Below are 27,043 nucleotides of genomic sequence, written 5' to 3' on the forward strand. Positions count from 1 at the left end.
TATTTAGTCGTAAAATTAATTCTAAATAGCTGTCCTTCCCTGTGAATCATCGCCCATCTTTTGTTGTGTTTTCGGGTGATGTCAGGAGGAGATGTCTTGGCTTGACTGCGCTACTGCACGGCTCGCCGGCCTTCCTACAGAGTCAGTCGGCCCAGAATTTAGTCCGCCGGCAGCCGATGAGTTGTTGCAATTCCTTCGCTTATTTGAAACTAAGCCTCGACATGTTTGTGGATGGCAGAATGTGCCTTCCCTTTCTTTACTTTGCTAGAATTGTACACTGTGTCAAGATCCTAGTCCAGGTCGCTCCACACAAGCGCTGCACAAGCCCACATGCGACGCTTCGCTGACTGCTATGCTAGTAGAAAATATAAGTCCACTTGAAGTCAGCAGAAGAGTTAGCGAAATTGATATACCGTAAAGCGTAAAACTAGGGAGCAGGAAGCACGTTTTTCTACTGGGTGAAAAAGCACAGCGGACCACAAATCTGCGAACGCTTTTATGTCTAAGAAATTCAATTGCTAGCCGTGAGATGTTGTGGAAATTTGGGGAACGCTAGGTGCACGAGCGCTATAGAACAAATTTTCACCTAAGCAGCTTGAAATGCTAAAGCTAAATAAAAGTGTAAACTGGTAATACAATATATACCTATATTTCCAACGCTGGCAGCGGTCGCCCTGGCCGAGTGGTATGGAGAGCTAGATATGTTATTTCGAGAATTTTTCAAGTCACAAGCTTGAATCCCTGGGGGTACATGCTTTTTTTTTATAAGTTGACTTTTTCTTTTTCGGCCGATGTTTTCTATAGTGAGTTCATCATTTCTGGGCCGTAACGTTCACTGCTCCACGAGGGAGTTCGCAGAACGCGCGCAGATTGACACTGACGCGCTAGCGAGTTCTCGTTGGCGTGCTGTTGCCATGAGCACCGACTGCTTGCGGGCAGTGGCCACAGACCAGAATTAACAGACCCTTGGCCTGGTGCGAACACGCTTTTTACAATTCAGGCATGAGTGAGGCAAGCTTCAAATATGGGGGGAACGCGCATGGAATTTGAGCGTCTGCGGGGACGCGGAGGGCGCTCAACTGCGTGGGCCGCGGCTATAGTGACGGCTACGGTGCCAAGCCGTCCTGGGAGGCTTAACTTCGTCATTTTACAGCCGATAACATCGCAGAAGCGCGGTACGACGATTACTGAGATATCAAAAATGTCCATCCAACGGTGCTGGCGGATCTCAAGCAGGTTGTTTTACAGAAATATAAACCGAAACACTTGTTTGAATGCTAATCTCGGACATCGTCCAATCACGGTGCATCTCCTCCTAACGTCACAGCTTTTAGTTGGTGCGGCCGCCGCAAACTGCGCAAGGTAGTTTTTCTTCTTTCCCACTTTATAAAATAAGTACCGACTTGTCAACCAGATAAACGATGAAAAGTGTGGTAATTTGAGTCAGTCTATGCAGTGCAAGCAAAAACGGGAGCTTCACAAATTCACTTCAGTGCCCCTTTTAAATACCCATGGCTACCCTACAACTTAAAGCACCAAGTCAATTGTGACGAGAGTTATTACAATACAAATGTAGTGCAATTCTGAATACCATTAGGCACATTGACGTATGTGAGGTATATTCTGCAAAAAAGTCCCATTAATGTGGTTAGGCTTTACAAACCATATGACGCCCCTCTCTGAATGAAAGCGTTAAAACGGCGAATTTTGAAATCGAAAATAGTATTTAGCATTGTAGGAAACAACTACTGCGTCCTTTCTGTCCTGCGTTTTGCGCGGTATTTATTTACTTTTCAATGTACTACAATAGCGCAGTCATATTTCATGCCAGTAACTTCGAAAAGGCACCTGCCAATCTATACCTATAAAAAGAAGTGCCCGACAGGCTGACTGACTGACTGACTGACTGACTGACTCATCAACGCCCAGCCAAAACTGTTAGACCTAGAGACTTGAAATTTCACGAGTTTTTTTGCGTCAATGAGTAGGCGCTCACTAAGGCGGATTTTTCAGAAATTGCCCTCCTAACCGAAGAAAAGGGCGAAATTTTGGTTTCGCGAATTCGTGATTTTCTCGGTCACCCATTCACATATCGAAACGTTTTTTGCTGATATAAGTACCCCTTAAGAATACCTAAAAAATAGTTTTTTGGATTTCGCCCTAACCTACACCAGCGAGGTGATTCCGCATTCCGGAACTAAAACGGTGTTCCTAAGGATTCTCAAATAACTCTTTCACCGATTCAGTAATCCAACTGATTTTTGCTAAAATATGTTACTCATACAAATGCACAGAACCGTTTTTAAGGATTTCGCTCTGCTACGCCGCTAGAAGGGTGAAATTGTTTTTTACAAATGGCACGGCTGATTAGCCAAAAAGGTCTGACAGGTTATGTACACGTCTAGCCAAAGCGGTCTTTAAAACGGCTACAGATTGCAAGGGCACATTCTGATTACGGTGTTGGAGGTCAATATTTCTTAAAATTTTAAAAATTCAACCCCGAGGAGTGCGAAAAGCGGTAAAATAGTTTTTCAGATATTAATTTTTTACCGCCCGCCATCTGAGATATCCAACTGGTTTTTGTTGAGATAGGCAATTTATTCACGTATCTAAGCAATGTTATACAACATTTTTCAATGACACCCTCCAAATAGACGCAAGCGGGATTGCGGGAAAACACTTTGTTTTTACACGTTCGCAAATTACCACCCAGCCAGTTGATATCTCCCATTCCTTTTTTCGTGAAAATGTTTCACATTTAATTGCCCAAAACCCACTTTCAGGATTTTGTCCTAACATGCGGATAAGAAGGCCAGCGAGATTTTTTAATTCGCATCCTTTTGGACGTAAAATTCAGTTGAGTTTTCCCGCGTTTGCTTAGCGGTCGCCATCTGTTGACACCTTCGGCAACTACGCGTCTCCCGCAGGAGCAGGTGTCATATATCATAAATGTAAAAGATAAGATGTACCAGTAAAAAGCACAAAGGTTAGCCCTCGGCATCTGCTGGGACTTCCTGCAACCTCGCGCCTCGCGCAGGAGAGCCCATTGTACTTATGATAAAACTGTACCGATGAGCATCGTTCATATCTTCTGAGATAGCACTTCTTACGAGGAAGAATACCCCTCACCCAGCCGGCCTCCATCACGTGTTCCCAGCGCGATCTCCTGCCGAATTCAAGTTGTGTTTGCAACCTGGCACTCTTCCTCAAATCATATTAAGAGTGCAAGCAAACCAAGCATCTCCTTCTTCCATCCACTTTTCCAAACCTTGAACTGTGGGAGAACCTGGTGACTAACAGCGATCTGAGTGTCCATACAATACTTCCTCCAGAGCGAAGGCTGCCCACTCATCACATGGTTTTCTGAAATTGGGAACCAGTCCCACTTCGCCCGCTTAATAAAAGCTTTTTCACTCACTGACTCAGTCACTCAAACGCGCCACCGTGGTGCAATTTGTTTAGAGAGATTTGGAGTAAAACAGAGTACCATTCGTTTCACATTACCACGACGCGCCTGCAGAAGGCGCCTATGTACTGACAGCAGGCAGGCGCTCCCGAGTGTGTACCACTTCCCAATGAAGTAGCCTAATATTGCGACTAACAAACACCAATTGCTGTCCTTAATATAATGGCCCACCCGAGCAGCACCGGGTACTACCGCTAGTCCTTTATAAATATTATGTGGCGTCATAAAGACCTTTACTGAAAGTGGCGGAGGAGTCTGCCCTTCTCTATTGTCTTTTTTTATGTAGAATATTCGTATAAACTGTGATCACTTTTTTATCGTTGCTCTACCGAATAAAAGGGGTGTTTTTATTAAAATAAACATTTATTTTGTATTCATAGACCATTTAAGCTCAGTGTAGCGTACAAGAGCGTATCCGGGGTCTTTTATTTCACCGCCTGTGTAACCATTTGCTTGAAGTCATGTTGCCTTAGGGCTGTTTGTTGCCTTGGCAAGAACGCAACAAGGTTACCAAGCGAATGTTGTTGCTTGGATGCCTTGTGTAAGCCATTGTTGCCTTGGCGACTGGTTTACTACTATTTAAGATACTCTTACGTACTGGCATAAGACAACTCACCTAACACCCCCCCCCCCCCCCCTTTGTGCCTCCAACTCAATGTAGTGATCAGGTACCTTTTATTCATCAAAACCCGTGTGGATGGCGTTCCACTTCAATGTAAGCAAAAGAAATGGCATTGAAATGGCATTGAATATGTAGTAGGGACAACAGGTCAACCATTCGTTTAATGGAGTAGCTACAATGAAGCATAGACAAAGTAGGGGCGAAGAAAGGACTGGATTCAGCGCTGAACAACAAAAATTCGAAAGTAATGTACCCTTGAAGCTCGCGATAGACGTGGCGGCAAACGCTTGGAAAATGACTTTGTTCTACAGTGAACACAGCCAGGTTCATGATGATGGGGAAGATGATAATGAAAATAAAAAAAAAACGCAAATTCCTGACACCGTTTTTTCGTGTACGTTTCGAGACATCCGCATCGGGCCGACGTAGGGTTCCGGGTATTTTCTATATAGCAAATGAGTGGTAACCTCTCAATATCTAGAAAAACTGAAAATGACTATTACTTCAGCAGGGAGGTTAAAAGGAAGTGGCTTTGGTCAACCATCCTAAGTTCAAATGGCGGATAGTTTTATTTCCCTGGTAATTATTATTACATTTTCAGAGCATTCATGGCGAAGTGGCGGCCCTTTGTTTTCGTGGGAGCTGGAGTATTCGTTTTTATTTTCTACCTTGGATTCGCATGGAGGATCTTGGACCCACTGCTACCTTCCAGGAATTATCTACCTGAGGAGTTCTCCGAGAAATCGTTGGAAGGTAAGTGCGTTACATTTCAGCTTTATGTAGGACGAGTTGTTGTGGAAAAGCCGGAAAGACATCCTTTTGTTCAATGGCTATACTTACAGAAAATGTGTGTTATTTCAAGGGATCATAACTGCAGTAGGGTAGAGAGTATTCAAGAACTGATAGCTAAGTTTAACACCAACACCAAGTGTGCAACATTTTATCCAAAAAACGCTACTACTGATGTTAGTTGACATTAATTTAGTTGGTCCATGTCTTTATGAGGTAGTTTGATGTTAATTCCTGGACAGGTCCTCACCACGCTAGTTCTCCAAGCAATGCAAAACGCTGGTCGCTACATGTAATAATGAAGGAGTCGTGGTAAATCAACGTAAAATGCTGCAGTGTTGATAGTCTTCAGAGTTCGAAATTTTTGGGTGAGTTCGAGCAAGACTAGGTCGACATCTTTATGTGTGGTCATAGCTTGATACACTTTCATTATTGCTTTTTGCCTCCCTCCTGAAAAAGAAAACACCCCAGCTACACGGAGTGAACTGACTTCCGCATACATAGAACACAGTGTTGTGCTATTTTAAACAGCAGAAACATGCGGAACGAGACGGAAGAACACACGGGACGACCGCTGAACTATTAACTGAATGATTTATTCAGACAGAAAGAACATAAATAGGACGCGTGCGCAAGTACCAAACGAAGAAATAAAGATAAAAAACTTCACCATCTTCCCGTAGGGGAACCCTGAGTAGTATGCGAAGTAGCCATGGGGTCGACTCAAGTTCCCATTAGTTTTCAATTCGATCGCGGCGTTTCGGGAGGAGAATTACGGTAGCGGAGCGCGCGCACGCGTCATTTATACCGCGGATCTACAGTGGCGCCACCAGCGAAGTCTGCAGCGGCTACCGCCACGTCTCTAACCCTAAGCTGCTTCGCAATATCGCGCGCGGAGCGACAGGTGTTGTCATTAATTGCGCAATCCCGGAGAGGAGAGGAGCATTGGAGAGGAGAGGAGGAATGCCGGAGAAGAGAGGAGCATGGGAGAGGGGAAGACGAATGCCTCGCCTACTATTCAGGGTTCCGCTACGGGAAGGAGACAACGGTGGTTGAACAGGAAGCTATCTCGTGATGAACTCTTTGGTTGACCAATATCTAGCGGCATCCTGCCACAATTATCATCAGCGGTGCCTGGCCAGGCATGCACCGTGGGGGTGTGGTAGTCAGAGTTCTTCTACGGGAAGATGATGACGGTGGTTGAACGCGAAGCTATCTCGTCATGTATTCTTTTGTTGGCCAATCCCTAGTGGCATCCTGCCACAATCATCATCAGCAGTGGGGGTGTGGACGCCGCACAACGGCACCTACACAACGGCGGAGGAAACAGGCTCGACCATCAGCTCCTTCGCATCTAAAACAATATGCGTAGCGATAGACCCTTTTCGATTGTACGCAATACGGTTTCAGCACTACCCATCATCCCCATCGAAACGTAAGCACCTCCTCAGAGTTAGCGTTGACACTAGCGCCAGTTTCCTTTCAAGTTATTATTGTATGAAACTCTATGCGCGCCGCCGCTGCAACCCTGCTTTCCTCAAACGCTACCACGTATGTAATGCTTGGCCTCAGGAACACGAGGATATCGATGCATATGGTGATGGCTACTACTAGCACAGTGCAAACGCGACGACGGAACTTGTAAATAATTTCAAAGTTGTACATATGCGTCGTGATGTGTCCTTCAGTGTTCACGTAGAAAGAACTCCTGCAGCTTTGATGTATTTCACACCTTGCGCGACTTAGTACAAGCTAAGGAAGGCTCAGCCAGCTGAACGAAGCAATGAATGCTCAACGAAGCATTCAGCCATCAAGCGGAACCGAACCAGGCACCATTTGATAATAATTTTAGTGCGAAATCAACGCCTCGACGTGAAATCCAGCCTAGATTGAAAACGGGAAGCTGTGCTGGAACTTTGATGATTCAGAAATAAAGGAAATATTCCTTACGATGTTATACGAATGCATATGTCGGATTTTTTTATATCAGTGAGCGCAATCATCGTTTTTTTTAGTTTTTTGTGTTTTTACAAGAATGAGTAAAAATCATGTTTTTTCACGTCCCGCAACATTTTCTGATATTTTACCTCTTTGGGTTCGTATGCGTCAATTTGATGTAATTATAGTCCATTTTTCACGTTACAGCAGCTTCCCTGGAATGTCTACGTATTGAAGCTACCTCTACTGATTTAGACAAAGCAAAGGGGCTACGGGAAACCAACTCGAAATAATTTCGCAGCCTGGAATTCATCGGCGACCTGAATGGTTTTCTCTTGCCGTTCATGGAGTGCGCCGCGCACGCAGCAGGATACCTTGACATCATGCTTCGTCAAACGCAGCTGGCTAATTCAGGGTGCACAACTGCAGCTGCACGACAGCCTCTCCCCCTTCTTCACATAACAACCGCGCCGGCATCGCTGTGGATTCCTGTTCCGGTCTGAATAGCTGCCACACAGCCGCCAGGCTCTATGGCCAAGGCTGCCTGTGAATATGAGCATAAAATTCAATTGCCAAAGAGCGATGTTTGCGGACATGGTTATACACTCAAGATTTCAAGGCTCAAATTTGCGAAACGAATGAAGTTTTACACCGTAGATAGAAGGAAGTTTTAAACATACGAGTCAGTGTTTAAAAAGCCAACGATGCCGCTCGCTTAAATAGAAAGTCCTGTTCGGTGGAGTTTCGACAACCGACCTAGCGTTGTTGGTCCTCGGGTTTACCTTGACGCAATAGCAAATCACTTTATTCGAGCAAGAGGCTTTTTGTTAGATTATAAATCCTATCATTTGTTCAAAAAACATATAGTGGTACATTTCAGGAGTCGTAATAATGATATTTTTTCTTCCTTTTCGTACGTCTAGTGTTCATGTACTGTCCACGATAACGATAGAGGAATCCCGGCAACATCGCCAGTATCCCATCTTATGCGCGATTGTAGGGTATCTGTTTTTCACTGCATTTTTCACCCTTCGAGTTGTACAAAGTTTGGTTTTTAGACTGCTCACAAAGGCAGAATGTTTCAGAGACTCCCTTAAGGCGTTTCTTAACGTTAGCTTTCAGCCTTGAGAGCAACTTGCCCAACCGGCAAGGCACCTTCATAAAGTGCGACCGTTTTGCACATGCTCAATCTCAGCTCGTTCAGCCGACTCTATTTCTCTGTACTCTAATCTCGAAAAATAGTCTGTCTGGGGTATCACGTTCCAAACTAAACACCGCATACTTCTGGTAGATATATCGTTTCCTGTGACTACAATATAATTGTTGGCAAACAGATAGGAATGTTGCAGAAACCTATTATTTACCATAAAATATGCCCTTCTACTTGAACTATGCAGCGACAAGAGCGGCGTAACATACCGCATTCAATGGGTTCAAGCAGCGCAGACATTGCGCAGCTGCTCAGCCGCAGAAAGGTACAGTTATGCAGAGGCAATGTTGTGTTAGCGAAAGGGATAATTGGTTTTGACACGTCACTTTCTAAGCTATCTTACAATACGCGTGGGCAAACAGAAAAGACTACAATCCAAACTAAAGACGCAGAGCTTAGTATTTTTACTCCGCTATTCAATGCCGCGCATCGTATCTATCCAAGAAATTGCAACATTAGGCAAAATATTACAGCTAGCAAGGTTTCCAGTAAATAGGTTTTCAGAGAATAAGTAAACCACTGATTATGCAAAAATACGCAGAAAACTCTCAACTAAGGAGTAAGAAACAACAGAGGACGGAAGCTTCGCTTTTGGGACGGGTGAGACAAGCACTGTTCTCGGAGAAGAAATTGTAGGCCATTCGACTGCGCCGCCCAAATGCGTTGCGGCAACGCATTCAATGCGGCCCTTATCATGTCCCGCAGATGGTTACGTTGGGCAAAGCAGCAGCCGCGAAGCGTCGTAGCCTGCGCACTTGGGGCCTCTGTAGCACCCACCATAGTCCTCGTCATTCAGAAAGCTGCGTGAAAAGGTCATCCTAGTAGCGCGGGGCGTCCCAAGAACAGTTGCGTTATTCAGCATGAGGATTGCTGGAACGGCGAGTGAGGGGGCTACATGACGTAGCTCGTACTCACGACGTCATTTTTTGTAGCGAAAGTACACTAAGCTACCTCGGGCAGTCTTCGCGACATGACCAGTTTTGACCTTGAGAGCTAGAGGTGAGGAGAGTTAGAGCGCCGGCATGGTGCTGCGGCCCCGTGCCGGAGAATGATAGGCAGCAGAGGAGGAACAGGCTCATCCTTGGATGAAACGAGCGCGAACATAAAGGAAGGCAAAGCAAGTGGAACACAATGAGAGCCGCTGGTCTAACCACTAAAGTTTAGTATGAAGGAGGGTTTACAGAACACTTACCATAAAACAATAAAAACACTGAGCATGAACGAAACACGTTCACAAAAACAAGGTAACTAGATAGACACCGCCGATAGTGGAGGCACGCGTAGATTTGCAATCTCTGTGGGGTGGAGACAGACGCTTGCATGGCTGACACACTTGTCTACTCTTTCTGCTGTGTGGAATGCTTCCATGATTTCGCGGTGCGTACATAAATAGTCAGTAGCTAGAAAATTATGTTTACATCGGCCGCACTTAGTACAATGTGAAGATGGGTTGATGGGGGGCCCTTTAATGTCTATTCAGGCACTCTTAAACGCACGTTGATACAACTTGTGTTCCACTTTCTTTGTGTTTGTTTATGTTCGCGCTGGTTTCATCCAAGAATATGTCTTTCCAACTAACCCGGCTTGCAATCCTTCTGCCGAGACATAGGCGAGGGGGAACGCAGACGTGCGTGGGACCCGTGTCGCCACCAGGCTGAGGGCCAAGCCCGGAGCAGTGATCCGATGGCGGGGATAGATAGGCGGCAGGAGAGAGATAGGCGAGGACTGAACGGAAACGTGCTCGCGACCCGTGTCGTTACCTGGTGGAGGAAGGCGAGGAGGCCACCGCCACAGAGATAAGAGCGCGCAACTAAGGGAGGCCAAGAGGCCGCGTGAAGCGCTAAGCCATGGGCGATGGAGGAAGACGACCATCCAGCTGTGGTCGCTCGTACAGCGACGAGGCATAAACAACGCCGTGAGGCGAAGAAAGATGTATAAACAGTGCATTCACTGCAAACACATCTGTATCTCATAGCGAAACCACACCTTGATACTGGGCCTAGCCAGGGCAGTGAAGCTCGCTGTCAACTTGGGTTAACCATTGCTAAACCACAAAAATTATGATTTTAACAGAGCAGTAACAAATTTCTTTGCTTTTCACAATTTTGCTTGTGAGGAAACGTTGTTTCGCTAAGAGGAGAATAATTCTTTGGACTCCAGAGTCACCTTGCGTGCTTCTCAGGTGAAAGCCGAAGTAGAATCATGATACATTGAATTGCGAACAATGAAGCACGTAGCTTTCAGTACATGCTGCGTGTCTTGGTAACGGGATGTCTGCGCAATAGGAACAGCTTACAAGAGTTCGTATCCTTCCTTGGTATGTAAAGACCATCATTCGGCGGGTTAGCATTTTGGTTTGGCTTACCGCCGCGTTCGGCGCCCGCTAACGAAAGCGTTATCAGCTTCGACACTACGTAGAGGGAAACCCGAGCGCAGCTTTATTAGTTATAGTCCTTTACCAGCTAAGATGGTTATATATTTTGTTCGCGATTTCGTCAGCATCAGCTATGCTGCTAGCTTGCCTTTGTGGCACCATTTGCATGCGAATAACGCCCTGATCATTTTTATAGTTCGTACAGGTATGGTACGTTGATGACGTCTTCATTTTTTGGCCGTTTGAAGCTCAGAAGCACACCGGTTCTGTAACCCTTTGATATATATCCCGGAGTTGCGATTGGGGCTAAGCGAATACTGTGATTTCGACTTCACGGGGTGCATGTCGAGCTTTATGGAGTATGTGTACTGCAATGTAGCCTTGTGGAAATAGCGGCAGGTCGTGCACATGATGGCTCTGCCAATGATAGCTCCTGTATTGGTGGAAGCATATCTTTCATAGAAATGACCGAAATCGGCAGGTGGTTCAACAAAGTAATGCTAATGCTAAAAAATGTCTTCGTGCAGATCACGCTACTTAGGATGAATTCCGTAAACCATCCGGCCCCGTTGGCCGGACTAGTCGCCTTGTGATCAGGCTTAAGTACAGCAAAAAATTCCCTCCTGCAGCCACTACGACAGCCATTAAGCGTTGCCAGCTCTCTAAGAGACGGGACGACTAATCGAAAGATTGCAAACAGTTTCATTCAACCTCGACCTTTTTTCCCAATGCCTGGGCTGACCCTCTGGGGATGGGTGCTTGGGACAACCGCTTCTTCATCGACCCCCAGATATTTGTCCATTATATTCATGTCGGCTTCTCCGGTTGGCCAATGGAGGAGCATGATGACTATTTCATCAGGGGACGTTTTTACCGGTCATGCCGTATGCAACCGACTGCGATCGTGCTGAAAATAATAGTAGACAACGCAGAACAGGCTCTACAGGACGTAGGGCAGTATGCTAGTGTCGAGAAGATCTTCGTAGGTGCTGGCATTGAGGTGTCCCTCAGAGCCGATCAAGAGACCTAGCCCGTTATTTGGCATGGAGCCCCAACCGTTTACCGCTCAGCGGCAGTTCCTGGTCCACCGTCAGCATGTTGGGTGGAAAAATAAGAACTAGGTGTGAACACTGAATAAAAACCTTCTTGCGTTAATTGTGCACCTGTCTTTTCGCGTTCATCCCAGCGTGTGGAAAATGTTCAGTAATCGGGAAGATGGCATTTCTGCAGTAGTCCGCGCTCCACGAGTCGTGTGCTTGGGCGAATGCGGTCGCTGAGCCTTGTTCGTCGCGGACAGCTAGGGTTTTCATGTGGCGATGCGGCTGTAGAGTTGCGCTTCATGCCGTCGCTTTCGGACAACTTGAGCTCACACTGCCTTATTTAGTTCATTCCGCATCTCATGGACTTTCGGATGGTAGTTGATTGCAGCTGCTGCAACGATACCCAGACGTTTGGTTTCCCTTGTCCCCCTCGGTCTGCATCCATGCAGCAGGTTTCCTAGGCTGGCCGCGTCCCGAACACCATGATTCATTCGGCTTACTGTAGCAAAGGGCCTACCTGGCATTCTGGCAATCTATCTGAGGTCTTCCCATCGGGGGGGGGGGGGGGGGGGGGGGGAGCCAATCATTCCGAGTCGCTCTCACTACCCGACGCTTGGCTTTTTTCTTCCATAAAATATCGTCTTTTGTAATACCCCCCCCCCCCCCATGTCACGAGATACTACGGGACACTACGTGACGAAAAAAGCTTTTATTGACTCGTTACGCTTTGCTCGCGCCCACAACGGGTTTTCAATCACATAACAAGCTTTATTTGCTTAAGTGTGACCTTAAGCTTGGCTTTAAGGTCAGCAGTTGCCCAACTCTGCCCTTCCCGACATCATGCTCTTATTGCATACACGTGTAACTTCCGAACAATCCCTTTTTCTTAACATGATATAGACCAGCTGAGTGGTTTCCTGACTCCAACGTGCGCAACAACTCAGTGGCACAATTGTTGATTCTGGGAGACAACCATATTTTCATGAGTTTAAATGGGGCATGCAGCGCCAACCCACTCACAATTGTCTTCGCAGAACGGGCGCAGCGCTGCAATTTACAGTCCCCTGATTTCGTAGGGTGACTTTCAAGCCAGACACCCGGTCATCGAAGTCTGGTACTGCTCAAGGCCTGCGGCAGAGCCCTTTGTTTCGCAGTGAATACAGACGGACTGACGAGGACGCTGCTTACATGCTTAATACATTGTTTTTCTTAGACTTTATCAATGTATTTGCCTATATTGTTCAAGTTACCAAAAGAAATTTGACTGCTTTCGTAAATTACTGGTAAGAAGAAATCACTTAGCTAATTTTATTCCATGAACTTTTAAGTATTTGGTTAAGTATTTATCGGGATCCTGTTGTACAGGTGGAAAACTGACTTGAATTCATGTAGGATTTTTTTCTGTTTTGATCATCACTTTCCGAAAATACACGTAAAGAAACATTCCGCAACCCATAGTGTGGAAATCTTTGGCGCGAATGAAATACAGTGAAAGATGGAGTCACAAGTCGCGCGGTATAAACAAAATTATGTAACTGTTCGTAAAGGTTGATTGCAATGTTCATACCCACATCACTTGTATGAGGGTCTGCTAGACAGGTATCATGATTGTGCAGCAAATTAATTTATTTTCAAGAGCTTAAGAACCGATAACATAAAGATTACAGTTCTACAAGGCTATAGAAATCATTACCTAAAATGAACCGGCTTTTACTTTGCAGGAGGTGCCAACCAGCGAGGTGACACGGCTTCAAATTTAATTGAAACCGAAACATGGGATTCGTCGTTAGAAGGAAAGCTGCCAGCGGCATTTGAAAGAGCACTGAAGACTTATTCCGCCGTCGCTCAAGCTGATGTAAAGATAGTTCTCCTTGTCGCCTACTACCGGTCGGGATCAACGTTCGTCGGCGAGCTTCTCTCTTCGGGAGCAAGGACATTTTACCACTTCGAGCCACTCATGCCATTTACAGTGAGTGGCCGCATTCGCCCTGGCAGACAACGTCACGCATTCGAGCTTCTAGACGAGTTGGTTCGGTGCCGCATGCAGAACGTGCCGCTCTACACTGTGTGGCTGGAGAACCACATAGAGTATGTGGAGAAGAACCATTTCTTGGCTGAAGTGTGTGAAGGCGGACAGTCCTGCACTTCTCCCGCTCACATGGCCGCCCTCTGCTCTCGGGCCGAACAGCAAGTGTTGAAGTTTACACGCCTCTACGTCAGTCAGGTGAGAGAAAGCTTTGTTCTATTTCTCTTCTCCGTCGTTCCATCGATAGAGATGTATTCTTACAAAAGAATTGTATTGCACTTTCTCAGGCGAGTATAGCCTCCCATGTAGCTTGGGAGATGGCAGTGGAAAGTAAAATAAAACGCTAAAAACATTTTTACTTATACTATTAAAAACATCATGTGTAAACAAGCTTTTGATGGAATATGAGCATCTACAATTGGAAGATTGTCTCCACTTTAACGGTGTGACGAAAGCATCATAGTTCGTATTTGTTGCTTGAACTTTTACTGCTACTCTGGTTTATATATGATTTAGCGGCCGCAGTTAGTGACAAAGTGTCAAAGCTAACAATGTCGCTCACACACTAAGAATGGCGGAGAATTTCAAACAAAATAATTCTCGTTCCTTGAGCAACTGGTGTATCAGCACTTCATGGGGCTTTTGGGGAAAACGCATCGGAATGTTACGCCGTTCGGTATTTGATTGCGTCCACCCCGCGCATGGAATTGCAGAGTACGGAGAAGTCACCGAGCTTCGACACCGATGCATGTTATTTGTCTGCACGTAGATCGTTTTGCATGAGAAAATTTCATAGGTTACAGTAAAGTCGATTGTCATTTTTACGACTTTTGAAGTTGCTGGTTCGTGTCGACAAAATTCCGTGGGTGTATTTCTGCCACTTGCCACTCATCTCGATTTAAAAGCATACACCAGGCGCCGCTCTTAGCTTGTGTGATTGTTTGTGGTAATTGCAGCGCCGTATTGCTAGCTTTCTCAAAGATGATTACGCCAATATTTCCTCAACGTCTTAGCTATAACACCTTTCGAGTATTTTTTTTGCTTTCCTTTCTTCCCATAAATTTTTGTTGAGCCGGATGTTGGGCTTGAAATCTCGAGTAATGCCCTCTTCTAACGCCGCATGAACTTGTTCACTCGTGTGCTCCCAGTTCTCTTTTTTTGGAGTCTGGAAGTTCCCTGGATGCAATAGGTACAGCCTGCCCATTAGGGCACGGCTTCTGCAGGTTTGTCGTAGCAGATACTCATTACACTCTGCTTTGTTTTGTGGCCATTTTTTCACAAATGGCTATTGAATGAGTTCATTCCAACAACTGAAAAAAGCCAGCCCATAGCGCCGCAATAAATGGAGTGACGGCGATCAAGCTCGCTAAAAATGCCTATTCTGAGAAATACAAAAAAAAAGTTTAAACTTGCTTTATAATTACCTGCGTAGTAGTATATTTTAGAGTGCGATCATGATATTTAAACAATTAATGTCTCATTGACTGCTTTTTTAAACCGTCTTGACTGATTTTATGGCATCGAAAAAGTTGTCTTTTATGTGTAGCTAAGTCTGATTATGAGCGTTGAAGGCGAAGCATTATGGATACCCCAGCCCATAATTATCAAGAACTTCGCGCAGCCCCTACAGCACCAACAGTTTTCATTAATAGTTGGGAGCTGTGGGACGCAATGCTGCTCAGCTCCGACGCGGAGTCTCAACTAAGAGTCGTCCGCCTTCCTGAGGGAGAGAAGAAAAATATCAATGAAAGGTGATGAGACTTGGTGAGGATGCCGCTAGGGCCAATGTTCTCTTGGAGGCAATCTGAGGGAAAAGGACCTGCCGGGCACCCCATTCTGCTCCTCTCTTTCCAGTGTTCGGCACAATAAGGTTTATTCACTCATTCACTGCGGAGTTGCATTTGCGTCGCTTTCGCGTTCTTTTCTTTGTGTTTTTGCTCGAGCTACGTTCCGAAGGCTAATTGGCGACACTATTTTCTAGTGTTGTATGAATGCAGTTCGACATAAGGAGTCACATATCGAGAGAGGTTTTTTTACATGGCCAAACAATGATCTCTAACTTAAATACATTGCGGGAAATAAAGTAGATTTGTTGGAGCCCTATTTGGTTCCAGTGAGAATTGAAGTGGTGCAAAGAACTAACAGTTCCTAGCATTTGAACAGCGTCATAAGCAAAGCAAATGCCATCACAGCAGCGTAGTGTACAGCCGAGTTAACCCCTTGAAACCTAATTATACGGTCTGATGCGATTGGCTCGAAAAGGTATTCGGCAGCAAATGTTTTACAACGCAGTTGACATGACCTGGAAACAATTTCCCCAAATAAAAAGTACATTTAATGACATGGTTTGAACACAAAAGGGACAGGCACAAGAACCATGCCTTCAAAATTTCGCGAACTCGCCCAGCAGAAAACTGGCCATTTTTCTATCGCACTTCGTCCTGTTGGGACATTCCTGTTTTAGTTTTTATACGTTACCCTGTGCAATCATGCTAACAGCTTATCGCCACCACGCTCAGCTTTCCGTTCTATCAACAGTAAAAGTACAAATGTTTCATTGACAATAAACGTCCTGTTTTTGGCATGACGCTCATTCAGACCAGCCATAGCCAACCCGTGCAGGGCCTGAGCAGAGCTTTGCAGTCGTAGTCGTAGGCATCCTTAGGCAGCGATAGACGTAGTAGGCAGAGAAACATACTCGAAAGCCAACTCCGAACACCTTCCCCTCACGGTAATAACAAGCACTCAAATTTGCGACATTTTAGTCTACCTCTCCTGTAAAGCACGGGCAACAACAGAACCTTTGTCTTGTGGGAACAGGCTCAGAAACATGTCCTTTTGACCATCTAAAACAAGGCTAATATGCGGTAACTCACAAAGAGACACAGTAAAAACTTTTTTTTGGACGTGCGGGAACGGTATCGCTAGGTGGGACAATCAGTACTCGTAATATCGCCGCCAGAAGACTTACACTTCAAAACGTATAGATCAATGCAATACCTGAAGTCGGCGTACGCGAATAGTACCATGCAGGGTTGAAGCGACCTGGGGACGCCTGGCGCAGGTCGGTAATCCGGCTTCGAGCACTCATTCCTACTTGTGAATGTTTTGTACATGAATATTTGCTTGCCTTGATTTTGACACATAATGGCGTATAATTTGCTGAACTTTTGTTTGACAGGTGGGACATTTTGAGCAAACTTGAAGCACTCAATTTTTTTAGCTACAGTGGCAGTTAATCAGTGTCAGAAGGTCAATTGGACGTAGAAGTAGAAGCACTACGTAAATTAGAAGGTCAAACTATAACCTTCCCCGTTTAAAATTGCGCGTGTGATGTTTTCCCTGATGCTGACTGCACGTAAAAACTTAACTGTCAACGTCACTGGCATTCCGCGATTTTTCTCTCGGACTGTGTTTTAGGCGAGCAGAAAATACAAGGAAAACACAGATATTTTTGTCGAAACGTAAAAGTAAAGGGCGCCCTAAAGGCCTCCTGTTCAGTCTTCTCTATATTGCTTCAATGAAATTGTAAAATTTTCCAACGCTCCGGAGAAGAAATAACGCTCCCAAATACCACAAACATGTTCACAAGTGCCCCTAACGAAACATGGCATGCAAGAGCCGGTCAATGATTGTTTTTTTGCCTAGAACAGTTTTCAATGAAGACAAGCAACCAGAGCTTTTCTGGAGAGTGTAGGGGTACTAAAGCCAAACGTCATGTTTAATATGAGCAAACTGTGATGTAATGCAGTGAGTATTTCTTCTGCTTAACATTACACAGACGTCACTGAGAAGTTTCAAAGACAAAACCACAGATGAGTGGAAGCTACTTATCTTGCATCGTAAAGAAGAAATGTTTTCACTCAGCACAAACTTCAATGGCTAGAGAGCAGTGTAACTGAATTTAACGCCTTGTTGCCTTGTGTTCTAGTGATTGAAAATTTCGAAGATTTTGTTATCGCATAAAAATACTCAATGCTGATTGAATGTTTGACTCTACTTATGGCAGGTTGCTGACTGGATTGAGAGAAATCCAGACATTGCTCCTGCTGTTCAAGTGGTTCACCTGGTGAGAGACCCTCGTGCCGTCTACTCGTCCCGCCGTGGTCTACGCTGGTGTACGGACAATGAGGCGTGCGACAGTGCCGAAGCCCTGTGCGCGCAAATGCGCTCCGACCTTGACAGCTTTGAAGAGTTGGCGAAACGAATGCAGCCGAATCGTACTATCAGACTCCGCTTCGAAGACCTAGCGGCGGATCCCGAGAACGAAGCTCCGCAATTGTTTCGTTACCTCGGTTTAAACTATACAACGGCCGTTTCCCAGTACGTGAAAAGCCATACAAGAGCGACGTTCAGAGATCTTAGAAATGCACACTCCACTAAGAGGAATCCGCATCGTGTTGCAGTCGAGTGGAAACGAAAATTGTCGAACGGAACAATACATGCTATTGAGAGGGCTTGCAGCGACGTGCTTCTGAGGCTCAATTATGAACTTTTGACGCTAAGCGAAAAGGGGCAGATCCCGGCACCTGCGTGGTTCAAAGGGTGATCTAAAAGACATGGATTTCTGTCTAAACTAAGGCAAAATAGATTATCGGTGACTGCACCCCGCGCGCAAAACGGTTGCCTGCGGCATACTTACAACCACTATTTTGTTGCTCCTTATCATTTACTCTTCCTGGTCACTATTTCCAGCGCATTTCATGAATTACATATCCTCGCCGGTCCATCGCAAGCTATGGGCACCTCTGCGCCAACCTATAACGTGGGCTATGAGAATGTTGCACGCTAGCCTTCCCAAATCATCGTGGACCTTTGCTGTATTATTATTCCACAAACAAAAACATTATGGGGATTTTACAATCTATTTTGATGCATTCTTCTAAAAAACAGTTTTTTATGTAAAGCGTCGAAAGCAAGCGGCGACCGAGGGAGTGATGCCAGAATGTCAAAGCCGAACTGTGCCGAGCTGTGCAAACAAAACAGAATTTTTTTTAGAAAAACGCAAACAACGTGGCCATACAGTATTTGGCGTGAAAATACTGCAGTTGAGTAGAAACCGGTTGAACATTGCAAAAATACCCATAACTCGGGCAAAATATTACCCATGTCATGCGAAGAAAGTTAATAGCAAGGGCCCGCCAATAAAGAATACCACGCGAAAGAGAAAACGACAGAAGGAGACGGGAGGCATGCAGCGCCAAGGTCATTAGCCAGTGCTATTGCGCTGAGGGTGAAGACAAGGCACGACCTAGTGCAACGCGCCGGCCAATCACGAGCTGACAGCGCCGAGGGTGTAGTAGGCTAACCTGGGGAGGGAGAACATAGGCGGTGTCCAGTGTGACCGGCACGGATGACGGTCGGGCATTAGGACCTGTTATACGTGGCATTATTCAGCCACAACGGGAACTCCTAGGTCCCCTCCTGTGGAAGCCATTCGTTTCGTCGAGTCTGTGAAGAGCGGCACCGACGCTCCAATAGACCAGCGTTCGCTACGAATGCGACATCACCTTGGAGTACGTTGCACAACCGTGAAGCTTGATATGTGACCTTGCCGCAAGACTCCGCAGCGCCGCGATTGGGCTCCGCGGCCGAGAGCTGCCTAATAAACCGGGAGTACAAGTGAAAAACATGTGCGGTGTCCTTCTTCTATGCACTATTAATTATACTCTATCCCTTCTATTTAAACTCTCTCTATGTCGATCTCTATACCCATTTGCCACGGTTCACTATTATTTGTTTGTTCTTCCTCTATCTGTGCCGGTTGCGGGTATATCTTGTGGTTTTGGGTTAAAAAAAAACCTACACACTCTTTTACAGAGATTCACCTTCTCTGGTTTATTATTATCTCGAATCTGACACCGCGGTCGTGATTGGCATAATATTAAAAAAAAGACTTGGGCTTTATTTGTCAGCATGCAATGTACTGCCAATATCCTGCAAACGTGTACGCTACATTTCTTTAATTTCTTTGTCAAATTAGCTCCATGCACCCAAAAAACGTCAGAAAAAAATGCTAGAGATGGATTTCCGCTTGCTTATTATAAAAACAGAGCATCAGAAATACACCTCTTTTCTCGCTATAGATTGCCCAATCAGAACATTACTATCATTAGCTGGCGATGAAAACGCCATGAACGTTAGGCTAAATGGCGTTTTGCTCCTTTTTACACTTTCATATTGCACCTTTACAACTTCACTTCACCTGGCGGTGTGGGAAGATAATTTGTGGGGCTGTGCAGCATTTTCGGCATGCAATCATTCGATTACAGGCGAGACAAATGCAGTTTACTTGAGGGATTTCGCTAGGTATACAGAAGAGTGACTGTGCATTCTTAACGACGGGCAATAAATGCATAAAATCAAATATTTCTGGTAACCCAACTACGTTTCATTTATGTATAAAAGAGATGGAATCACGAGGGCATGGAGGCCGTGGAAGCACGAACAGGATGTAGTTCTACCCCAAGTTTTCTTCGTTGTGCAGCTCTCTAGCCTCTTCTTTTGCGGCACCGGGGTTCCTGGATGCTTCTACCCACGGAACAAAAATATATAGGAGAGGATCAGAGGCTCAGATAATACCAATTTTCAAATCAGGCAATCGCGCTTCGCCAGCCAACTACCGCCCTATTTCCTTAACCAGCATCGCATCCAAACTGCTCGAACACATCATCGCGCCAATTTTAATGACCCATCTGGAAACCATCAATTTTTTCTATCATCACCAACACGGCTTCTGGAAACTTCTGTCGTGCAAAACGCAACTGGCTGAATTCACGCACGATATACAAAACTTCATGGACGACAACATTCAAACAGATGCCGTATTTTTAGATTTTTCAAAAGCATTCGACCATGTCCCCCATAACCAATTAATCCTTAAGTTGTATAACCTCGGAATCCCTCTCAACATTATTTCTTGGATCAAGAACTTCTTAAAAAACCGCAAGCAATACACTAGCGCAAATAACTACGACTCTCCTCTCTCTGATGTAACGTCGGGCATCCCCCAGGGTGCCTGTCTCTCCCCTCTGCTGTTTCTAATTTACATTAATGACTTGCCTACTAACATATCATCAAGGTTAAGCCTCTTTGCAGATGACTGCGTTCTATACTCTCCCATCCGTAATCTAGACGACAGCGCTGCTCTTCAAAAAGATCTCCAAATGATTGCAACCTGGTGTAACAAATCACTCATGCCGTTAAACCTAAATAAATGTAAAACAATGTCGTTCACCCGCAAACGCACCTCACCTCATTACGCCTACTGCATTGATTCAGTTCCGATTAGCTCTACATCTTCATACAAATACCTCGGATTGCATATGTCATCGTCACTTTCATGGGAAACTCATATACAAACTAACTGTTCCGAAGCCTCCCGCACACTAGGATACTTGCGCCGTAACCTGAAACTAGCCTCACCAGATATTAAGATGTTAGCCTACCAAACTTTTGTGAGACCGAAACTCGAGTATGACTGTTCAATTTGGCACCCCTGGCATATATCTTACTAACGATCTAGAACGAATCCAAAACCGCGCCGCCCGTTTCAGTTGCTCCCAGTATTCTAACGATATCAGCGTGACCGCACTAAAAGAATCATTGAAGCTGCCATCTCGTGAATCACGTAGCATTGTTTGTCGGCTCAGCCTGATCCACGCTTTCTTCTGTCGCCCACAATCACGGCACGCCCTCTTACAACCATCACACAGAACTTCATCCCGCATTAACCACAGCCACCCTATAGCACCAATCAGCGGCCGCACCTCAGCCATGAACAACTCCTTTTTCCCCAATGGAATTACCCTATGGAACAACCTGCCTGATAACATTGTCACGTGCGGCAACCGCCAAACCTTCCGAAATAAACTTAGCAGTCACATGTCAATATGACTAAATAGAGCTAACATATGCCCTTGTAGATTATTTTTTGGAGCCATGTATTTTGCGTCTATGTCTATTGCCACACTTTTTGTGCCACTTTGTTTTTCCTTTTTTCTTTTTTTTCCGGCTGTTTGTGTTCCTGGTTGAGCAGAAATTCATACCTTGTACGCCCCCCCTTATGTAATGCCTTCGGGCCTTTAAGGTGGAAATAAATGAAATGAAAAATGAAAAAAAAAACGCCCATTGTGGCCGGTGCGATCGAGCGACCAGATAATGTCACAATGATAACTACGGCGACCTACGAAACTCCGCAGCTGCGGCGGCGAACAATTTGACAGCGGCACCTGGTGGAATGTATTAAAAGTAACACTGTTGTTTGGAGCATTCACCACAAGGCATGAGCCGAGCTCGAGCTGCTGCGCGACGCGGTGACGGAACGCGCGTTTATCTCCGACGTAGCGCGTGCGTGCGTGCGCACGTCTTAAACTGACCGGTGCACTCAACTCGCTTCGAGCGCATCGCACGCGAGATAAGGCCGTACGTTTACAGGTTTTACATTTTTTTGCGTGTACACGTCTCTATTCTGGGCTTGGTGCTCGCGCAAGATTGGTTACACATTAAAAGAAAATGCCCCTTTTATTCGCTCGCACCGGCCGGTCTAAATTTGACCGAAAATTAATCGCGAAGGCGGCCTCTTCAGCCAACGGAAGCGCAGAAGAGCGCACACACTCTCGCTTCGGCCACGGAATGTTTCGGCGGCCCGGCGAAATGCCGACGGGATACCGCGGACGGGTTGGACTGGGCGAGCGGGAACAGAACGCGCCCCGGCCGTGCCGATGACCGCGCACTTCTTTCGCTTGCCGCCAGATGCCGCAAACTTGACGTTCGCCAAGTGCTTGTGACCTTATCACGCTGCCCCAGGAAGCTTAGTTTCCCCTCCTATTTTATTCTTTCTCCATGCTGCTACCCCGCGCTACGGAGGCCTGCACGAGTCAGCAACCACGGACAACGTTCGCGCTGCACCACAACAATCCGCCCCCCCCCCCCCCCCCCCCCCCCCCCCCCCCCCCCCTGCCATCGCCCTGTGTCGCTGTTCAGATGCATATCTGCGCGATGCACGTGCCTGCTATCACGGAGTGCTGAACAGTGACGTCACCAAGAACTTTGCTTAGCCTTATAAAGCCGGAGCACCCTCGCGGGTTCCTCAGAGGGCATGGAAGCACGAACAGGATGAAGTTCGCACGCTCAGTTTTCTTCGTTCTGCAGCTATCTAGCCTCTTCTTGGTGGCACCGCGGTTCTTAGAGCACTGCACGGGCCCGGGCCGGCCTTAAAGCCCGGGCCCGACCCGGCCCGCGGGCCGGGCCGGGCCGCCAGAGGTCGATTATTGGCGGGCCGGGGCGGGGCCCGGGCTCAGTGCCACGGGCCCGGGCCGGGCTCGGACTCGACGCCATGGGCCCGGGCCGGGCTCGGGCTTGAATTCACACCTCCGGCTATTAATATTTCTGACGTGAAGTGTAGAAAAGAGCATAAAATTGAATATTCTGAGTTTACATTTACGCGTTTCTTGATGTTAGTTGTACACATTGTTCAGATGTTCAAACTTCAAACATTGTTCAGATTCAAACATGTTTTGCTAGGTCTGATAGTCACTATACTGTAATTTTATACACATTTCATGTACTGCATACACGTTTTATATTTGGGTGTATAACGTATCAAAGATACGGTTACAATGAATGCCCTAGCGGGGAAGGAATTAAGACACCCTGGAGCTGCACACCTATGTCTATGTACGTGTGTTTTACGATGTCGAACCAATCTAAATGCGGCTGCCATGGCTGGAAATCAAACTCGCGTGCCAGAGAAGCACCACCGCTTAACAACCACTGCAGGGAAAATATTGCAACGCCCACACGTACTCGTGGATTCAAATGGGAAGCAAGAAATCTCAGCAATACCAACTTGTGACCGAGACAACCACGTGAAATTGCCAAGAGTCCGGTCATCAAATGTGATGATGCCTCTCGTTTAAGAATACGAGCTATTATTACGCCGATGTGGCGTGAACTGCAGACGGTGAAAGCTAAACTACGTGCACTTTTAAACCCTTATTTTTTGCGTTTCAATTCAGGACGTGCTTGTACAGACTAGATGCTCCGTCTGATTTCCCGCTACGGAAACACTGGTCCAAATATAATAAACAAACTTTCTTAAGCGTCTAAGACCGGGCCTGGTCACACACATGCGGGCCCTCCCTAGGCTCAAAAATAAATGACCGGGCCCGGGCCGGGACTGGGGTTGAGACGGCTGGCCCGGGCCGCGCCCGGGCTAGGTTCACTTATGAATGCCCGGGCCCGGGCCGGGCCCGGGATCGGTGTCACGGGCCCGGGTCGGGCTCGGGCTTCACAAAGCGGGCCCGGGCCGGGCTCGGGCCTTAAAATCAGGCCCGTGCAGTGCTCTAATGCTGCTACCCAGCGCTACGGAGGCCTCAACTTGTCAGCAACCACGCAGAACGTCTACGCAGCACCACAACAATCTCGCCCCTGCCATCGCCCTGTGTCGCTGCTCAGATGCAAATCTGCGCGATGCACGTGCTTGCTATCACGGAGTGCTGCACAGTGACGTCACGAAGAACTTTGCTTGACCCTATAAAGCCGGAGCACCCTCGCTGGTTACTCAGAGGGCATGGAAGCACGAACAGAATGAAGTTCTCACACCCAGTTTTCTTCGTTCTGCAGGTTAGTTACATTTAAGGTTACCCCTGCGCTACTTTAGGTCGGACGACGTTTTCATTGTAGTGCTTTCATGCCCTATAGCACTGACAGAACCCTTGTGTTCTTTGTTTTTGATGCTGTGTGGTGACATTGAACGTAACCCGGGCCCCACCAGTGACGCCCTAACTAAGGTGCTGGAAACAGTAAAGAACCTTAATGCTCGATCAATCCGGATGGAATCGGAACAAAAGGCTATGTCTACAGCAATTGAACAATTAAAACTACAGCAGCAAAACGACTCTAAAGAAATCACGGAAGTGAAGGCAAGGTTAGAAAAAGCGAAAACCAAAACGTCTGTTCTTGAATAGTCGCGCCAGGACTTGACAAATCGTTGCGAAACGGTAAAACCCGTCGAAAGCGAGACATGCGTACTCCATTCACGTCTCGATGAAGCTGAAGATCGTGCTCTTCAAGATGATCTCTTGTTTTTTAACATACGGGATACTGCTAAAGAATAATCCTCAGAATGAGAAATCAAAATCTTGAAAATTGTTTGGGACACCCTCACTCCTATTTTATCAAGTGATCACATAGAACGGGCACAGAGGATCGGATGGTTCGAAGAAGGCAAAACGCGACCAATCATAGTAAAATTTGCCTCATGCAAAACAAAAGAACTCGTCCTATCAAACCGGAAGCTACCCAAAGATAGCGACGTCTGTAGACTTCTGTCCAGCAACTCGTGCAGCAAAAAAAAAAGTAACTGAACACGGCAAATGTTTGAAGGTTCCGTTTATAATATCGCACAATGTTCTAACTGCGAATAACAAACGATATAGCTACAATGCAACCGACGACACTATCTATGAAATGGGCGTACCAATGGGTAACAAACCCAATTCGCCTCCACGAGGCCTTCGTTCTGGGCGCGTTAGGCCCTGTAGATACACATAGGAAAATGCGAGGCGTGGTGGCCTCGCACCAGCAGAATCCCACATTCCTGTGGTTTTCACCAACATTCGGAGCCTTATTCCAATACGAGATGCGTTTTGAGCACTACTTAATGACTTTCCATCAGACATGATTGCGTTAACTGAAACGTGGCTATCGAGCAAAGTAAGAGATTCTGAACTGTTTTATGCCAACAAACAATACCGAATTTCTGGGAACGATAGGAAAGAAAGAATTGAATGAGGTGCCCTGATTGCTGTTGATGAATGCTTTGAGTGTTTTTGTTTACCCTTCATATCCGAGTTGGAGTCTGTAGGGTGTTGCATAACGGTGAACTTCAAAAAAGTATACTTAGCGACTGTTATCGTCCGCCGCCAGCAGCCACATCTATTTCGCGAAAGACTGCATGACTGCCTAAACCACATTAGAGTTAGATTTCCAGGTGTGCCCATTCCATAACTGGGTGATTTCAATTTCCCTAATAATATTTGGTGTACCACGCCTCCCTCGCCTCATCCAGGCACAGTGGAAGCAAACAGTTTTACCACACTTTGCACAGACTTTGGCCTTTTGCAGCTGGTAACATCGCCTACACGAATCACAGAGCATTCCTCATCTATATTGGATCTTGTTTTGACTTCATCACCTGACATAATCTCGCCAATCGCGCATTTACCAGGCCTCAGTGATCATAATTTCCTGCATTTCTCAAAACCATACCGTCGCTCATCATCCCTGAAATACTTCAAAGCCATTAGAGATTACAGCAAAGGCAACCAGTCGGTGATCAATGAAGAACTTGGTTCATTTCTGGACATTTTTCTGCCAGGGTACCTTGAACGGTTTGTTGAAACCAACTGGAATATCGTCAAAAATAAGGTTCTGGAACTAAGGCATAAATTTATTCCGGTTGGTCAGGCTTATTCTAATCTTAACGCCCCCTGGTATAATCGGAATTTAAATCGGCTGGCCAACTAAAAAAAAAGAATATTTCGCAGCTTCCGGCGGTCACCAAGCGCTTATCGATAGGTGCAGTGTAAGGAAGCTGCTTAAAAGTATTTAGGCGCCTTAAGAGCTACGAAATCAACATTCTTTTCCACTACCCTTACTAGCATCTTAAGGACGAATCGCAAACAGTTTTGGAACATCTGCAAACATACCGCTAGTAACAATCTATAATTACTTGCCCCTACTGGTGATGATTTGCCAAGCCATCTTTGGGCTTCTTTACTAAACCACACTTTTCTTAGATTATTTTCTGCGTCAGGTATCGGCTCTCAATACCCAGAACTCCCGCCATATAATCATACCCCCATGGATCCCATCACCTTTAGCTCTACAGGAATTAAAACAATGATCCAAAGGCATCAATTCAAATCTTCATGCGGCGGGGACGAAATAATCTCTAACTTTTCAATGAAGGCCTCCCAGTACTGTTGCATATTCTTACAATTTATATTTTCGCAATCATATAGGCCTTATTCAATGAAACGTTTAGCGGGCGATTTCACCGCCTGGCAACACTGGCAACCACCATATCGGTGGCCACCGTGCGAGTGCATGCGCTTTGCGCCCGCATCTCGAAAAAAAAACACAGCGTACATCGTCTGCTGCGTTTCAGCCCGATTATCGATAGTGGCGTCAACAGATATAATATTAGTAGCACACACATTAAGTGGTGCGCTCTAACTACGCTCGAGCATTTCGAATCCACGGAGGATGAAACCGCGGCTACGAACGGTGCGTATAAGACACATAAGTCCGACGCTGCAGCTGGCTGCCGCCGCGGATGTCGACGCAAGTGCACCCGCACCGCATGCACGACTTTATATCTGGTAAGTGCCCTCTAATACGTGCTTGAGTACAAAAACCGAATAATTTCTTAGGAGAAATGGCTCACGCGTAGACCGATTTAGCGCTGGCTTTCTCGTGCGCTAAATGTTTCACACTCAGCAAAACAACTCAGGTCTGACGTTAGAGCGCGGCGGCTACTTCATACGTGTCTGGCCATAGGTAGACCGTTAT

General features: G+C 46.1%; 1 protein-coding gene across 3 annotated transcripts in view; it reads left to right on the forward strand.

Annotated features, from left to right (window-relative positions):
- Nucleotides 1-18,833, forward strand: part of LOC144172534 (carbohydrate sulfotransferase 3-like) — a 33,322-nt gene extending 14,489 nt beyond the window's left edge. For 2 of the 3 annotated variants that reach the window (XM_077701210.1, XM_077701209.1), the window contains exons 2-4: nt 4,690-4,841; nt 13,161-13,663; nt 17,475-18,833. In XM_077701210.1, the coding sequence (XP_077557336.1) occupies nt 4,690-4,841; nt 13,161-13,663; nt 17,475-18,014 (1,195 nt within the window). In that variant the 3' untranslated portion in view covers nt 18,015-18,833. The remainder of the gene's footprint in view (nt 1-4,689; nt 4,842-13,160; nt 13,664-17,474) is intronic. The other variant, XM_077701211.1, reaches the window with a different exon arrangement.
- The last annotated feature ends 8,210 nt before the right edge of the window (nt 18,834-27,043 follow it).

The sequence above is a fragment of the Haemaphysalis longicornis genome, unplaced genomic scaffold, assembly GCF_048455015.1.
Source record: "Haemaphysalis longicornis isolate Haplotype H1 unplaced genomic scaffold, Haemaphysalis longicornis Haplotype H1 scaffold_23, whole genome shotgun sequence".
NCBI lineage: Eukaryota > Metazoa > Arthropoda > Arachnida > Ixodida > Ixodidae > Haemaphysalis > Haemaphysalis longicornis.